The following is a 19,401-nucleotide window of genomic DNA, read 5'->3' as shown; positions in this document are numbered from 1 at the left end:
AACAAAGATTTTTTTTTGTTTTTCGGTTTCTAAAATATTGATTCAGCTCTTTTTTTTGAAATGCGGGCTGTTTTGGGGGAGGGGGTCATGACCCATGTGAACCCCCCCCCCTTAGATCCGCACCTGGCCATATAAAATTTCATTTTTAAAATGTTTAATAAAGTTTAAAAAAACTTAACAACTGATTAATTTAACTTCATTTTTTTGAAAAAAAAAAAGTTACTTTTATTCATTCGTGTTGCCATCCACAGCCTGTTTTAAAAATTATTTGATCGACAAAAATAATTTGATCGTTTATTTTAAAGTTGGTCTGGTCGTAATAAATTTACACCATGGATACCAAGAGTCAAGAGAATATTGCAAATGCGAAAGTAATTCTACCCGTCTGCTTGGTTCTTGAAACGGTATTGTTTTAATTAAAGTGTCCTCTAAAACAAATGCACAATGAGATAAAAAGACGAACGCATTTAGATGAAATTTGGTTAGGAGATAATCAAAAGCAACCCGTTGAGGAAGAGGAAGAAAAATTTTATTACTTAAGCTGTTTAGAAATAAATTGCTAGAATAGCTACTAATTTCTAGAAGTATTGGTAATTTTATAAAAATATTTTAATAATTCAAAAATTGAAGTAATTGACTGTGACACATGCGTAAAGTTTTTGTAATCAAGCACAGGCGCACAGATGATTTTAAATTTCATCCCCAATAAAAGATCTTTCTTTTTTTTTCTACAGGCAAATAAAATAATTTAAATAATTGATTAATATTAATTTAATGATTAATTTGTTTCAGATGTTGCCAATTAGACTAATTACATTTGTAATGACTACTTTCATAACTGAGAGAAGTTTCAGTACACCTGTCTACAATATGCAGCCAGCACAAATCACTGCCAATATTGGTAAATATATTCTATTTATTTTTAATATCTATATATTTCTCAAAGGTTTTTTTTTGCCAGTATAAAATATCTAACTTAATCATTCATCCTTTTTAATGAACTTGATGACATCAGGAAGATAATTTCACCATTAATAATGAAAAATAATCGACCCTAGTAGCTCGATTGCTTGTAGTGTAACCAACTCCGTACGCGGTATCCTAGGGTAGCGGGTCTGATTCCCGCCGCCACAATAAAAATTAATTTAATTTTTAGTTGTGATGGGCTGGTCTAGTGCATGGTATATGTATAAAGGATGTGTACTCAGCCTCTGAAAATAATCGAGTAGCTGATAAATGAAATTATCAGCGAAAAGCTGGTAAAACTCCCAACGGTATTTCAATGGGCCTTATGGCCTAAGTGTGTACCTCAAGTACAGAAAATAAAACCTAATCAAACGAAAAGTAATGAAAAAGTTGAAAATTATTGTTTTCGGTACAAAAGAAAGCGATATGTTGATTCTATCTAGTCTAGTATCTATCTATCTAGTTTATACTTACCACTTATAACACATGTTTTAAAAAAAATTATCTGTATACCACTAGTTCGATTTACATCTAGGCATGTAAACATCAAGAGTATGACAGAATACATGCGTTAAGCAATGCATCTAAGTGAGAGGTATTATATATATATGTGTTGGCCCCCACCCCACTCTCTGCAGGCATACATCAGAAGAACGATTGTATAGCATACAGACATCGATGCCACGATACAAGTCACTTATGCAATTTCATATAACATCTATAATACCTCTTACTTAGATGCATTGCTTAACGCATGTACTCTGTCATACTCGTGATAGTATATGCCTAGATGTATATAACACTCTCATGTGCAGCAACATTACTATCTTCACTGGCAGTCAAGCACCGCTAAAATCCTTTAGCTCGATCTACCTAACCTCAAAAGTAGCACAGAATTGTCGGACGTCCTTAAATGAGCTGGCGGAACAAATTAATGTAAATCTGGTGTGGATGCCGGTCCCAAGGACATTCCAGGAAATTATGATACCGACGAGCCTGCTAGAAATGGGACAATGCTGTCGGATATAAGCATCAATTGACATCCGGAAGTTCCAGTACATTGATTACAGTTACAGAACATTGGTTAGGCAGCAGGCACGCTGAATGCCTGGGCCTGAGTGGGGAAGGGGGTTGATAAGAAATAAACGATGTCTTATCTTATCACTTGAGCCAGCCTTTCTTTGACGATCTCTCTGATCTTAAGTCCGTTGCCATCAAAACAATCTAGCTATTCATAAACAGCTCCAAATGATGCATGGATTAGTAGCCGAATCCAACTCTATCACAACGGATCCTTAGTTTTATGTGTGTCTCACCCCAGAACAGCCACTAAAACCCAACCTTACCATTACCATACATATAATCTAAAACTTTTTCAATATATTTTTGGAAAACAACAATTTAAATGTAAAAAATGCATCCAGCATAATAAAAAATAAAAAATCACTACGTTGAAAGTTTAAAAAGATAAAAAAATTAAGTGCAATAGTTGAGTAGCACTCATTGCATACATTTGTTGGTGTGTATATTGTATATGTATAAATGTTACAAATTAATTTGGAGATATCAATGCAGAACTACATGCAAAACCCATTACCTAGATGAGTACTTAGTACTTATGATATGAGTATTCCTTTTAAACAAGTAATGATTGTAACACGTGACAATGCACATTTGTATAAATATATCAGACGAATTTTTGGCTTAGGACCAAGGCCCATTATTTTATTATAGACAAAAATTTGAAACGCTGAGTTGTTAAGCTTATATTATCGCAGCTTGCGTCTCTGTACTTTCGGAAAGTTAAAAAAGTTTTTAATTGTGCGACAAGCCTACAATATCTCTTGAGGATTTAAATAAAAATTGTAATTGCAAAATTGCAATTTCTGGGTCAGTGGCGGATATCGTGTTGTTTTGTTAACTCTCAGACAAAGTGGTTTTTATCATTCAATTATATTTTTAACACCCGGCCTAAAAAAAAGGGCTGTTATAAGTTTGACCGCTTTGTGTGTGTGTGTGTCTGTCTGTGGCATCGTAGCGCCTAAACGGATGGACTGATTTGGATGTTTGTGGATTCGTTTGAAAGATAATTTAATGAAGAGTGTTCTTAGCTATGTGCGAGTTTGGGGTTCGATACCCAAAAAAACTAAGAAATTGGTGGATGATCTTCAAAATCGGCGCAGCTTGGAAAAGGCTTTCAGGAAAGAGATAATTTAATGGGTAATGTTCTTAGATATGTGTCGAGTTTAGGGTACCGTATCCGAAAAATTTGCTGGGGTTTTTTAAATTTTGTAAATTTCACTTGTTAATCGAATATTCTCATGAATATTCAATTTTTATTAGTTACAACTAGAATAACTAGAAGAGGGGCAAACGGCTGAGTAGATTTTTCCTGAAAGTCAAGAAAACTCTCTCGATCAAATTAATAAAAGAAATCAAAATTCACTAATCCGTTTAGGCGCTACGTTGCCACATATGAAACAAGATCTGATTTTATGTCGAAGGTTCGATAATGGAATATTTATAGACTTATTTTTTTAAATATTTATACAGTTATTTAACCCGAGAAGTGAGCCTGGACTCTACGATAGCTTGTATTCACGATTACTACGAAAAAAAAAATATTAACGATACTCGTTTGGCAAATTGTATTTGATCGCCGGCCACACCATTCATAGAGAATACAAATTTCATAAGTGGTGTGAAAATTTTTATATATTTTAAGGCGAGGTGGGTCGTTAAACAAGATTATTCGTAGATTAAAATTCAATTAGTTTTTAAAATTCGTTTCATTTTGAAGGTAAAGCGATTAACTCATACGATATTTTATCAAACGCCCTTTATTAATAAAAATGGTGATCAAATTTAGGAAAAACATACAAACCGTCATACTTCGAATCGAAGTAAATCTTAGCTCACTCAGGACGAAATCACACAATATATTTAATTTGCTGAGACGATAGTTCGTCGCTATACTAGACCTCTTGATCTTCCTTCCCATTAAAAGTTTATTTCCCGAAGAAAACTTAACGATCGAATACTGAAGTCAGGTTGAAGGCCAAAAGACGAAATCCTTCTTAACTATGCCCTTCCTCTTTGATCTCTCATTAGGAGTATAAGTATCAGGGATGTAGATACTATATCACTCTTTCCCGTTCTATTGACTCCCTTGGGAATCTAAGTATAGTTAATTCAGACCTTCTTCATTTCTGCTTCCCTATGATCCCACGTATAAACTCATATCTAGAAATGGGAGAGAGTAATCATATATATGTTTAGGACCGTTTTTTAATAATTGCAAACGAATGAGTTCTGATCATTTCAAAAATTAGAGTCAGGGCAAAGGCGTATTTCATGTCCAAAGGAAGGGAATAAAGGAGGGAGGTCAATATAGAAAGGGTGGCATATTGGTTACCAACGGTTAAGTTAAACATTATAGTTAAATTAAAATAAATGTAATTATTGCCATAAACGCAATTGATTTATTGGCTATTGTTTCTACTATTTGAGATCGGGCATCCCAGGCATTCGATCTATACATCCTTAGTGATGCAAGTCTAATGGTAGTAATATGTACGACTGACTTCGAAAATAGATTCATCATAATAGAACTATCGAATCTTAGACTTTCGACAAAATTTCGAAATAACTCTATAAATCTACATAAATCCCACGTAAAAAGTACTCCAAAATAATTTACCTGGTTTCTTCCATTTCTAGAATAACTTCATTTAATTAATAGTCATTTATTTATTTAATTTTTACAAAAATTTTGTTTTGGATGTTATTATAAACTATAGCAGTGTGCAGGTAAAGAAACAGAACAGGTCAGAGAGTTCGTTAATTCACATTAAGAAGGAAGGGTATTGTATTTTTTTTTTTAAATAATTATTTTAGTATTGTGATTGTCACTAAATGATTCATTTTGTTACAATGTCAAGTTTAAAAGGAGGTCATCTTGTGTAGCTGTATTTATAATGTCTTTATTATTGCTAAACTATTAGTGATTCATGTATAATATACCACTACATTGTGGCTGTGAAGTTGGCAACGCCTGCCTTTAATTACTTAACTAATATCATCGAAAAATCTTAATAATCAATCATCTAAATACTTATATAGACACAGGGAGTATCATTATTTTTCCAAACAAAATTTAAGATAAGCCGTGGGTAGGATCTGGTACGACTCTTGAGGTCCAAGCGAATAACTTCCCAGCATAATAAATAGTTATAATAAATTATAATAAATATAATCTGAATGTTATGAAATTTTTTCGGATCATATAATTGCTGTTAATACGCTTCGATGGACAACTGAACAAAATCATATCATTTTTGTTCGTGCGATATCGATGACGAAAAATTGACCACGAACGGGCGTAAAAACGTACACACACACACACACATTCTTCTTCTCCAAATTTATGTTTATGTTTTGTCCTGACCAAGAAACGAAAAGATATGTTGAAAATTCCGATTTCGAAAATCGCACTCATTACAATAACTTCCTATGCTGAGAAGTTAATAAGAATCTTTGCGGCTTGCATAAAAAAAGGAAGAGACTTTGTATAAACTTATAGTCAATGATCTGTTTTTGAGTTATACGATAACAACATTTCAAACAAAAATGGTAAAAAATAGTTTTTCATAATTTTTTTGGTTTTTATGAAAGATTCCTTGCATATCTAGGTTTTGTATGAAGAATTTTTTCCCAGGACTTGCATTTAAAGATGACAAAATTTATACAATTTAAAATAAAATATTTTTTCTCTTCACAAAAACAGTTTTCAAGTTTAATCCGATAAAGTTAATATGTCAAAAATTTACTCAAAATGTCAAAAATTTACTCAAAGCAGTGACTATTTGCAATTGTTTATCAAATGCTTTGCATTCTGGCAGTTTTGGCTGTGACCAGCGACGAATAAACGCTACTTTTAAACTTTGCATCGTCTCAAAGCATATCTTAGATGGACAATGTCTGAGGATTGACTAAATGGTTTAGCTTCGCACAATATTCATCGCGGTGAGGAGATGATATGCAGTTTTAGAAAAGTTTTTTTTCTGTACCAAAATAGTGACTGAATATCAAATTTTGACATAACAAAGTCTTAGTCGAAAAAATCCTTTCTTGTTTTTATTACCCTTCCTCCATGCCAATACTTAATTGAAATTCTCCCTCCATGCCAATATGAAATTAGTTTAGTTCATGAAGACCAGTCCGATTCTGACAAATTAAATTCCACTAATTCGGTAAAGTGGGTCAGTAATTCATTATTTTTGTCATTTACCTACAATTACAAATTATGAAATAATAAATTCTGCAAACAATTAAATACCGTTCCTTTTTAATACACTTTAATGCCAAAAAATGTAATTAACATTTAATATTTTAATGAAATATTTTTTATTGAAATTCGAACATTTTAATGAATGGAGCGAGGTTTATTTTGTATATATGTACGAAAAGTTAAAACCTTTCACTTATCAATTTATTTCCAAAATGTACAAGTTTAATTACAATTCAATAAAAAGTGAGAATGTTTAACAGGCACATAGGGTGAAACAAGGACAAATACCAAGTATTTGAACAAATTTTGTAATTATATTAAAGCAAGAAAAAGGAGCAAGATTTGTTTTGCCAAAATTCATTTAAAATAAATTCCCTTAATCATTTCAAAATATTGGTACTCCTTTGTTATTTTTCAAAAATTACGACCAACTTTCTAAGATTGTCTTTCGTTTTTTTTAAATCTACAAAGTTTGAAACAAATCTTTAACCAAAAATGATTGGTTTTTAGGATCCATAGACCTACTATTTAGAGCAAATTAACAACTTTCTATCTTTTATAGCATAATCACTTCTGCCGTCTGTTTAATATTATTAGATGGGATTCGTATGAAATGAGTTAAAATTAACCCAAACTTAATACAACGTATCAATTGGTAGCCTTTCAGGGAAAACCTTGAAACTAAATTTATCAAATTACACACGAAAATTTACAAAATGTTCTTGTTAATATTTCTAGGTTTTGAATTGCTATAAGCATTTGTCTCACAAAGTTCCAGGTAATATAATTTTTTGTTAAAAATTATTGCAAAAAACTAATTTTGAATCTTCATCTTATATCAAAAATTTATTCAAGGCAAAAAAAATCTAAAGAGTCAATCAGTGGGTGTCAGAGCCGAAATGTTATTGCTTCATTAATTATCTATTACCCACCGATTTCTACATCAGGATGATACTTAGATAATTTCTAACACTTAAAGTGTGAATGAATTAGTTTTCCATGTTTAATCAATCTAATTGAATGCAGACGATAATAAGAAATATGCATTTTAAAATAGTCTTTTAAGCTATAGGCGAGTCGAAAAATTTTTTTTCCGTGAGTAAATAAAAGAGACCAGTTTAGTGACTATTTTATATAAAAAATGTGTATAATACAAATTTGAAAAATTCCTTGCTTCGGTCTTGTGTAGACTGAACGACTTTGTACATATAGGATGTTTTTTTAACCTGGTATTTGTAAAAAAAAATGTGCATGACAGAATTTTAAAAAAATTCTTAATGATTTTGAGTTTAAACAAGGAGCACTTACATTCTAAGAATTTCCTTAAAAAACAATATTTTTCTCAAAAAAAATCAATGAAAATATCTTATTTTTAGCTTAACTCACAAAAAATTCTAGCACAAAAAATATGCATTGAAAATTTTTTTTGTTAAAATAACAGTTACATTGTTTTTCCTATAAAATAGGAATCATCCACAAAAAATATAGGGCTCTATTTGGAAGGTAGACCAATTTGAAGTAGATCCATCATTTAACCTAGAATCTATCCATCTAAAAATAAACATGCATTTGGATTTGATCGAGGCTTTCAAATGATGAGACTTTTGGTTGAAACAGTTTTTTGTAATTGATTTAGTTTTTTAATTTTTAAATGTCAAGTTAAAAAAACATCCTATATAAAACTCACAGCGTACCAAGACATTCACACTAAAACAACTAAACAACCTTTGACCGCGTTTATAAGTTAATGTTATGGAAAAGAAAAAACTATGAAAAACTTCGTTAATTTTGTAAAAAAAATTGAAGCAATTAAATTAATATATTAACTGTATGTTAATAAAAGATTATTATTATTGTATATTAATGAAAGTACCACCCGAATTGAGGTCAGCTTTAGCTTCAAATTTTCATTTTTTTACCTTGCATTTGCCGTATGTAGATCCTTCTGAGCCGAGATATTTAATTTGTTTATTAGCCGTTTTTTTCCGATCGATGGTAGAGGATTGAAAAATAAAAATTTTTGGGCAACAATTTTGGGAATTTGTCTAAACAATTGCAAAATACATGAGACATAAAAACAAAAAAAACACAGAACATTTCGATCGAAATAATATATTCACACGATCTCGTTGGGCAGAAAAAAAAATTGTTAACTTTAAACACTTAATTTGTTTGTAACAATAGAACGGTCAAACATTAAAGGTCGCAAATAGTCTTAAACGACGTATTTTATTAAAATTATAATTATTTGCTCCTAACTTTTTTCCCGACATACCGTTTTCCTTAAACAATCGAAAAATATCAAAATAATGTAAAATTGCCGCTAAAAATCATAATTTTTACCCGGCTGAGCAACGCAAAAGAGTGGTAATGTGTTTACAGTCTATATAAGTGTGTTCCTATATGGCCCGCTAGAAACCAAACGCGTGGGGCGATTTTAATGATTCACATCAATCGATTCGTCTTAACCTTGCCGGAGATATGGCAGTGATGAAAATTAAATATGGCGACCACCAGACGCCTTATTCTGAAAATGTATTTTCCTATGTGGTACACTAGAGACTAATCACATCTGCCGATTTTGACATAAATCGATTTTTCTTAGCATTGCGAGTGTTACTGAAGACATGGCAGTAATAAAAATTCAATACGGCGACCACCCGATGCCATATTGTGAAAAAGCAAACAATGAAAGTCGAAAGCGAACTATGTCAAGTGGAGTATCGTTGAATAAGTATTTGAAAATTCTAACTAAAAAGAGTAAAATAAACAAATTATTTAAAAAATCAAAAAACCGAGTTAAATATAAACTGGAAAGAAAGAAACAAGTGCAGCAGTTTACATACCGACTTTAGCAGTGGGGACCCATTAAAATCTACGCCGGCCCAAATCTTACCAATAATGGGTCCCGAATGTTAAAGTCGCTATGTAAACTGCTGGACTTGTTCTTTTCTTTTCAGTTTGCATTTAACAGTCGGATTTTTTGATTTTTTTAAATAATTTTTTTACTAACAATGAAGCTGTAGTTTTGGTCACCATTGTATTTAGCGCATTCTAGCGCTAAATTGTACCAATTGTACTTAAACTAGCCTCTTTTTTTTTGACGGAAATCTATAATTTTTACTTGAATACAACTCGGCTACTATCAGAATATATGACTTAAAATATAGGTCGAGTTTTGTATACATTTTTTTTCCTAAATAATTCAAAATCTATGTATATAAAGAAAGTGGTGTGTGTACTAATACAATATCCATTTTTGAACATGCATATAAAATAGTATACCTACAGGTACTTAAATTGGAACCATGTTATATCAAATAATGTGGAGTACTGTATTGTTTATTTATTCATTCATTCATATCTTATTAGGAATTTTAAAACAATTATCATATATACTATAAAAAATTATTTAGTTTTGTTTTGTGTACGATGCACAAGGTCCTCGCATCAATAGAGTAATGAAAATGAAAGGAGAACAAAAATGTAGAAATGCCCGAAGTTGTAATGTGCCGAACAACTTGTGATAAAATTCTTCTTTGTTGATGTTTTGATTAATAGTTCCCTTATTTTATAGGGCGAAAATTAGTAATTTTATCTTCCCACAACATACCAAGATACCGCTGTTAGTTGTTTTTCGCATTCGTTTAGCTTAAATTTTCTGTTTTTATAGCTATTCTATCAGTGTAATGGTTCAATTCGATGATTTTGTACTTAATGATCACATCAAAACGCTTATCAATGAAAAAACATTTCCTCTTTCCCCGAAAACAAAATGTTGTTTTAATACGGTTCATGTGGCTATGTGGAAACCCTTTCGCCTCACTGGGCTTAAAAGTAATAACCACGGCTTTATAGCCTCCAGCTTTCTTGATTTCACTTCTCCCCCTTCCATAACACTCGAAGAAAGTGTTTTACAAAGCTAAAATATACGCACAGTTTTCGATTTTTTAAGTTTAAAATAGTCATAATTTATTGAGAATAGCAGAAAAAATGGCCATGAATTGATTTAAATTCATTGATTATTTTAAATTTTTACAGAAATCTTTAATTTTTGGTTCAAAATGATGATCATAGATGGAGTAGTGAAATGTCACATTAAATTTAATTTTTTTTATATATCTTTAAAAATTATAGCTCATGTGTTATTCTGATGTAGTTGTTAGTTGTGTAGTTGTTGGAGTTATATTGTCCTACAGTTTCATTCAAATCCATTCGGTAGTTTTTGTGTGAAAACGTAACAATCAAACAAACATTTATACGGAACATGTAAAATTTATATAGGGATAGCAATTAGTTCGGATTGGTTACAATGATTTAAACAACTCGTTAAATTATGCATAGAGACAATCATAGCCAGTATATAAACGGAATTCTAAGAAAATAGTTCAGAATTTAAAGAAAAAAATAGACAAATTATTGTAACTCTCAAATTTGACATGTCTTGTATGTTTAAAATATATACCTATGGGTTGGCAGTTATAATTAGTTTGATACATTCATTCATCCTCACAAAATTTCACGTTTATAATATATCAGGATCAGGATCAAGATAGGTGTGCGTGTATATAAAGTAAAGGAACATTTTAGAACAGTATAAGGGTAGAAGGATAAAATTTGAAACACTCAAATAATAATAATAATTTAATCATAATAATAAAAAACTTACAACCGCAACTAGTATTTAGAACGTTATTAAATAAACCTTAATACTCCAGTAGACTTTTTACCTGGAAAGTATTCCGAAGTTAACGAAATTTTTAAAAGCTATTTGGGGGTACTCTCAGATGTCTAAGTTAAGTTTTCGACCTGAAGGACGTTGTGCTAACTTGAAGGGGGGAAGGGTTTTGTATCAAAAACATCAAAATTTTCTAACTTCTTTCAGTTTTTCGTTTATATCTCGTTTCTTAAGCCCATTTTGTGTTCTATAGTTCATTACTAATTTGTAGAACATTAAATTTGCTAATAATATATATTTAAAATGAATTTCTAGGCTCAATAATACAGCCGAGATACAGCCGATCAAAGTTAGACAAAAGTTCTCGAAATGTAAAAAAGTTGCCATTTCCATGTTGATTATGTTAATCGCACCTTAATATCAACAGTTATCTCAGCCTTACTCCCTTACCTTTTCCCCAACTTTCCCCTTCCCCAAAACGTGAAGGTATTTCATTTCAACGTAAGAATTGCATTTTTAGAAAACTTCACTCACACCAAATACTCTTATGCTGTACACGCAATGTGATGTCAGGGGGGGAGGTTCCGCTGACCAAGATTAATGTTGTGATTTGCAATTTCCATACTTTCATTATTAATGTTTTTTGCTTGGGTTTAACCCTGTATAAGAGTCTAACAAAATAAAATAATATTAGTTTGTGATTTTGGAATATTTTCAATTGTTTTAAAAACTATTCATTAAAAAACTCTCAAATGTTTTGGAAAATTTGGAGGAAAAATTTTTCAAAAAACAAAATTTAGGAGATAATTATAAATAATTAGGATTAAATAATTAAATGGTAGCACAGCATATTACGAAAATCTGTAAGCGCTAGGGGCTGTCGGACCTTTTTCATTATTAAGAGGTTTGGTGCCTTTTTGAGAGATTCTGACCGATTGCTGAAAGTCCTATCAAAATAGGGTTATTCGTTTGAAATATCGCTGTCGACAAATGATAGAAATAAATTCCGATCTAAAGGTCTGCATACGAACGACCTTTACACTAGGTTTCCGAGAGTGGAAATAACATTTTAATAAATAATAAGGCCAATTTATTCCATAAACATTAATTTCACATTTCAAATGTTGTTAGTAAGTTTTATTTATATGTTTGCATAATATCTAATGTTAGTGGTTAAATCCTATATGGCTGTCAAACCTTGGTATTCACAAAAAATTGAGAATGCACAAAAAGCAATAGAGAGCAGCATATTACGAAGAAAAATACATAAAGTACGAATCGAGGAGACAAGACAGATAACAAAGTTTACAAATGCACTGAGACAAGCACTAACAATAAAGTGGAAATGGGCTGGTCACATCGCTCGCTACACAGATAGAAGGTGGACAATAGAGACCACCAAATTGCTTAAGAGTTAAGAAAAACTAGCATACCAAAGCAACGATGGGCAGACGACATCGTTCAAGCAGTGGGGAGAGACTGGATTGACCAAAGCAAGGATAGAGAAAGGTGGAAAAGGTTGAGGAGGGCCTATACTCAAAATGGGGTCCATAACCAAATAACATTACGATTGAATATTTATTACATTAGCTGTAGCAAACTGTAATGCAAAAATTTCGTTTCAACGAATGTTTGAAAAAAGTTTCAACTCTAACATTGTGGAGATTCAATTGACCAATTTGCAAATCAAAATCTCTGAAAATATGAACATTATATCTTATATATTTAAACGAGCAATTCTTGTATATATATATATATATATATATATATATATATCAACGATCTTGGAAATGGCTCCAACGATTTTTATGAAAATGAGTATGCAGGGGTTTTTTGGGGCGAAAAGTCGATCTAGCAAGGTTTCATTTTTAAAAAACGTCGTTTTATCCGTCTTTTCATGAAAAACTGAAACCGGCAATGCAAATTATAACTCTTCCTGACATCTATTGGTGTATATCGTAGTTAACGAAATACAATGCAAATTATAACTCTTCCTGGCATCTATTGGTGTATATCGTAGTTAATGAAATAAAATAAATTACCGGGACATTCAAATTGGTATTTGTGTGGAGACATTTAAAACGGTCTTCTATTAGTGATAAAATTTGTGTCTTTTTAAGAAAACCGAGCAAAGCTCGGTCATCCAGATATTTGTAATTTATGAGAATATAATCCTTCTGAATTTTTAAATACATAGTTATTAGTTTTCGAACGAAAAAATTTATTTTTTCCTTAAAATCATACAAAATGAGGTAACTGTTTAAGTGGTTTTTCAACAGGTGTTTAGTATTGTTATTAATAAAGATCAATATGTGATAAATAAGGAACGTTATGCGTAATATTTAATATAATACATATAAGTATCTCACTCATACATATAGATAGATATACATAAGTAGTAAGTAACAAATATGTATTCAATGATAACTAACATAACATATTTATGACTTATAAAGACGTTACCTTGGCCTAGACATTGTTTTAATAACACATAGTTTAATAATTTAGTTTATAACGTATACATATCATATAATATACATATAATATAGATATGTAAAATAATTTATACTGGGTGATTTTTTTTAAAATCTTTTAAATTAATCAGGGCAGGCGAAATATTCCGAGCACTTCGTTCTCAGAGCCGGACCTATGGTTTTTGGCGTACTTTTTTTCTGCTGTATAAAAAATCAAGGTCGTTTTCTTCGAAATATAATGCAGTAACTTTTTATGGACAATTGCTTGGCAATGAGTTTTTTGTTCTGCTGTGAAAATGGATAATTTTATTCTTTAAAATAAACTTTAAATTTTTCAAAAATATTAATTCGAATAATTAATATATTATTCCGAATAATAATAAGTTATTCCGAATATTAATAATTTATTCCAAAATTTCTGGAGAAAACCGGGAAAGTAGCACTGTTTTAAACATTTTCGGTTATATCTTGGGTTCTAATGAAAATAGAAAAGTCTAGAGCGTCTCATTTTCAAATCTAAAGGTGTAAACATTTAATGTAAGAAAATTTATTAAAAAATTACATGGAATTTGTTCAAGCGTATACCTTTTTTACGTATAGTTAAAAATAAAATGCCAATAATATGACATTTCCTTATCTAACTACAAATGCTCATGTCTACACGAAAAATTAAGTTAGAAAAGCCTAGTAAAGTGGAAAATATTCATTCAAATTATTTTAATTTTATTTTCAAGTATAAGCTTGAAAATGCGATGCCGTAGAGTTTCCTATTTTCATTATAACCCGAGATATAAGCTAAAATATCTAAAAAAGGTATTTTCCCGGTTTTCTCTCGCAATTTTTCAATAACTTTTATTCTAATTAATATTTTTGAAAAATTCTTTTGAAGGGTAAAAAGTTACTGCACCATATTTCGAAAAACGGCCTTGATTTTTGGATTCAGCAGAAAAAGATACGAAGCTATTCTCACAGCTATCGATACGGCAGATAAGGTGGATTTGGAGAAGTTTCAGCTTTTGATCGAGTAGGGCATCGACTTGATCAATCAAATCGAGCTAAAAATTGCCAAAGAGTACAAAGACAAACTTCTGGCATGTGAGCAAAAGCGATTTGATTCTATAAGCTAGAACCGTAATTTTTGCAATTATTGCCTTTGGCTTTAATTTCTTTTTTTATGTTGATTTCATATGTACGAAATCCGATCCACGCAAACGCGCGGGGGCAAAGTCCCCTCTAACCCCTGAGTGTTTACGGCCCTGAGTACGAACATTCATATATAGGGACAAAAACCGTACCTTGGCAACCGCCAGAAAAATAGATTTTTTCAGTTTTTGGGGTATGAAGAATAAGAATGCAAGCTTAGATAACGGTATTCATATTTTTCAAAATAAACTCAAAGGCAAATTAAACTTTAGGCAAAAGTCTAAAACAAGGAGCCAAGCAGTTTCCCAATGAAACTTTGCAAACCTATAATTTCAGAATCACGTTACGTGGAAACTACAGCAAGCAAAGTTTATATGAAAATTGGCTCCAAAGCAGAAGAAAATAAAAAAATTGAAGAAGAAAATAAATTAAATTGGTTTGAAGACGAAGATGATGAAGACGAATATGACAAAAAAAAATTTTTTTTTTAATTATTGCCAAATAAAAGGTACTTTTGTATCTAAATAGTTTTTTTAATCAAAATCTCTTCATTTTATTAAATACTCCACTGTGGGCCTGCTCTAATATTCGTGTTCAGCGACCCCAAAAAACCCCGAGTAACGAGTTTGGACTGATTATATGATGAATTACTCGGAAACTGTAAGAGACGACGAGGATACCGTTGCACCAGGTATCTCTAAGACCAATTCTCTCACGATATTCATGTTCTGTAACCTTAAAAACCCTGGTGTAACGATTTTGGACCGGTTATTTAACAAATTTCCGGAAAACTCCACTAGACGTTGAGGAACCGTTTACTCTGAGCACCAGGTAACTCTGACACCAATTCTATTACGATACGATATCTGTGTTCACTGTTCAGTGACCCCAAAACCCCCGTATAACAAGTTTGAAATCATTTTCTTCAATATAAATTGAATTTTGAATTTAGTATATTTATGGTCAACTAAAAATGCAATTATAAAATGTATATTAATTGCTAATTGTATATTTTTTATCTCATATAAATCAGACTAAGTCACAAAATTTCCTGACGCTCTAACGAATCGAAAACCGCATTCAAATCCGACTTACTGCTCAAATTTTTTGAACTTTATTCCTTCGTTTCTTTGTCTATGCTATAAATATTTATAAACCATTATAATGTGTTAATGATGAAGTAAAATTCAAGAGCAAGGATAATAATGTTCTACTTTCATATTGCACCTACACCACACGACTTAACACGACACATGACTAAATATATTATGTTCTACAACAATAAATAAACTTTGTAAACAAATATCTAGAACAGTGCGTGGTGTGGTGTGTACTGTGTAGCTTATGTAACGGTAAACGAATTTCTTAAATAAAAACCATATTTTTAAAAACAAACGTAATTTTTGAACTGCATGAAATCATTTACAAAATGTTTTTGGAAGAATTTAACCTTGGCGTATATTGTCTGAACACAAGAACGTGTGAGTTCCGTTATTCATTCAGATCCATAGTTTCATCAACGTAGTCGAATTCTTTGATTTACTCTAAGCAAAAAATGTATACAAGGTATTCGTATTCGATTTGCTTACTATTCGGAAGCTGCTTAAATTTATTTAACTGGGATAGGCTTAATTTGTTCGTGTTATATTACTTAAGAATTATTAGGTTTGATATATAAGAGGTGTATTAAATTAAATCTTTATAAGTTGAATTTTAGTTTCTATACTTTTTAATTTTTGAAGTCGGTTTTCTTAAACGCAGTTTTTTTTATTTTTCACTTTTTAGTATCTGTAAATTGATTTGAAACATATCAATAGCTTTGCAGTTTAAAGGAACGAGCAAACATGTCAATTATTCAGTATTTATCAATAAACGAAAACTACCTCTCACATTTAACCGTTGACCGGTCGTTGTCATTAACCTTATTGAACTAAAGTCTTGATTTTGTTACCATTCGATAGATAATCAAAGATAATATCATACAAAGATTACTTATTAAAACCAACTCACCCCTGTATGGATACGGGATTGTATCTTCCCCCACCATCACGAATACGAAAGTTCGGGTTTAGCCTCAGGGCATGCCCCCAAACACCCCCAAAAATTTCAGCCATTAAATATTTTTTTTAAGTAAAACTTATTTTCGAGTTTATATTATTACTGTAGTAATTCTTAAATAATATGTTTATAAACAATTCACGGTCATGCAAGGATTTTCTTTTAGTATTTTGACCCACTGATTACGAATTTTGAAGGATTTCCCAAAAATGTATCCTTCAAATCTACAGAACAAATTTATATAAACAAATATAATTTGCATGTTTTTAACTCTGATAACGATTTGTAACTAAATATTACACTTACGATATTACGAGATTACGAGAATTGTTTTGAAATTTTGAATCAAAGTGGGTCAAAGTACGACCCTTGAGATCAACACGAATCGATCGAATGTTATAAAATTGTTTGCGGAATATTTTGCCGTCAATGCGCTTCGATCGACACCTCAACGAAGTCGATATCAATCTTGTTAGCGCGATAACGATCAGGAAAAAATATTTAAAAAAAGCTCCACCACCTCTAAACGACTCAATCGAATGTTACGAATTTATTTTTGGATCATTTTGCCGTTAATACGCTTCGATAAACACCTCAATGAAGTCGATATCATTTTTTGTTCGCGTGATATCGATCAGGTCAAATTACCACAATCGCACGCACACAGATACATACTTCTTGTCCAAATTGGTGTTAATGATTTGATCTGACCATGAACCGTAAAGATATGTTGTAAATTTCGCTTACAACATTCGGACCAATTAGAATAATTTCCTATACTGGGAATAATGTCGAGCCATAATGTATCGTTTGGAAAAAAAAATACATGTATATATGTGCTAAAAAAACTCAATTTTTATCAATCATTTTCTTTTCCTTGGAAATTACAGACCATTTATTGAGAATAGCAAATTTCCTTCAAGTATTTTCATTGTGTTGAAAAACGAAAAATACGTTTATATTCCAAGGTTATAATTCAATATAAATTCATCTCTTTGTTACCAATTATACATAGCAGATTTAGATATCAAATGGTAGTAATAAAATATGCTGGTAGGTATGGATAAGACTCTCCAACAAGAAACTAATTTTTAAATTGACATCCCATTGCGTTTTACAAAAATATTGATCAAAAATTTTTTTATGCTGGAGTGTGAGACTGATTGTTTTTTAACTGAGTATGTATAACGTTCAGGAAATTTTCAGTTATAAAAAATTATTCGAAGTCAACATTTTCTGTGTAACGATCGACCAATCGAGATTTCCTTCTAGATATTGCTAAAGTTGCCCATAACGAATAATTTGATATAAAATTTTTTTATTGTTTATATAGAATACAAAATTTTTTTTCCCGAAATGTCTATAGAAAATTTTCCGATGGCTTTGTCGAAAAATTTCCTGATAATTATTCAATCAATACATAATAAGGAATGCATTTCTGTCAAAATTATCGGGGTCGGACTACGCTTAAAGTACTTATAACGTTCAGTAAATTTTCAGTTATAAAAAATTATTCGTAGTCTACATTTTCTGTGTTACGATCGACCAATCGAAATCTCCTTCTAGATATTTCTTTAGTGCGCCCTTAAGCATGTAAAATTTTCGGATTTCGAGGCAAAATTACATTTTTTTAATACTTAAGTACACGGAGAATTTTTTTTTATATTTTTTTTAAAATTATTTTTAGTTATTACCTTGTCAGAACTTCAATCTCATGAATTACGCACATTCACACCGCAACACAAACAATTTTTTTTTTGTTCAAAAAATGTTTCTGGAAAGTAAACATAAAGAATCACTAGTCTTTAGATCCTTAACATAAATTGTTAGATTGGGATGGTAATATAAACCAACAACTCGAGGCCACATACACATTGACAACCGTCTATCTTTTCAGAGAAAAACTCTGGAAGCTCAATTAAGTTTTCTACGGTCCTCAAAATTTCTCTTCAAAACTTAAAAGTTCCCAATTGGCAAGTAGAAAACAAAGAGTAGAAAACAAAGAGGGAATAAGTAAGTTTGAGATAACTTATTGACATCTTTCACGGCTTTACAATCCAATGAGGTTGGTATAAAATTAGACACTTTAGACTCGGAGCCAAAAACTCGTAAGGACATACCAATTTTCAATCTTTTATTTCTTATAGTTTCGGAGCAAATAAACTTTTGATTACGGCGTACTGCGGAAGGCGGGTAGCAATATTGCTCAAATAAACTTTTCTTTCTAAAGTTTTGAATTTTTTTTTGCCACAGTGAGTGAAAATTATTAGCACCAATAAAAGTCGTCTTTTCTGTAGGTGAAAACAATTAAAACAGGATTTTGAATGATTTTTGAATAAGTTTTAAGGGGAAACTGTTTTACAAAATCGTGATACAAATTAAAGCTAATGTAAAATTTTGCATAAATAAGTTATTCTGAACATATGTCTTAATGGGCACAAATCTCGCCGTTTTCAGATATTCCATGTCATAGTTCCCGATTTATATGGAATTTCTAGAGTTACAGATGAGGTTACCCAAAACTGTTCTAGATGTCCGAAACTATGGAAACGGTCTGTAGGTTGAATATGTAAATTATTCAAAAAGAAATGGAAAAAAGATTACTTTGTTCGTGAAACACACAAACAAAAACATACACATATTCGCACGCGCGCCCGGACTCAATTTTTAATTAGCAGAAGAATTATTTCGAAAAATTGAGTTTTGGATACTTTTGTTTGCCATAACTCAAAACCGGAAGATTCAAAAAAATCGGAAAAAAATTGGAGTTATTCTAGGAATGTAGGTTACTT

General features: G+C 31.1%; 1 protein-coding gene across 1 annotated transcript in view; it reads left to right on the top strand.

Moving 5' to 3' along the window:
• The first annotated feature begins 332 nt into the window (after window positions 1–332).
• LOC123301292 (salivary glue protein Sgs-3-like) overlaps window positions 333–19,401 on the top strand; it is a 32,428-nt gene continuing 13,359 nt past the window's right edge. Inside the window, exons 1-2 of the mRNA XM_044884027.1 lie at window positions 333–371; window positions 793–901. Of these exons, the coding sequence (XP_044739962.1) occupies window positions 333–371; window positions 793–901 (148 nt within the window). The remainder of the gene's footprint in view (window positions 372–792; window positions 902–19,401) is intronic.

Source organism: Chrysoperla carnea, chromosome 5 (assembly GCF_905475395.1).
Source record: "Chrysoperla carnea chromosome 5, inChrCarn1.1, whole genome shotgun sequence".
In the NCBI taxonomy this organism is placed as follows: domain Eukaryota; kingdom Metazoa; phylum Arthropoda; class Insecta; order Neuroptera; family Chrysopidae; genus Chrysoperla; species Chrysoperla carnea.
This window is presented reverse-complemented; position numbering and strand designations above follow the sequence as displayed.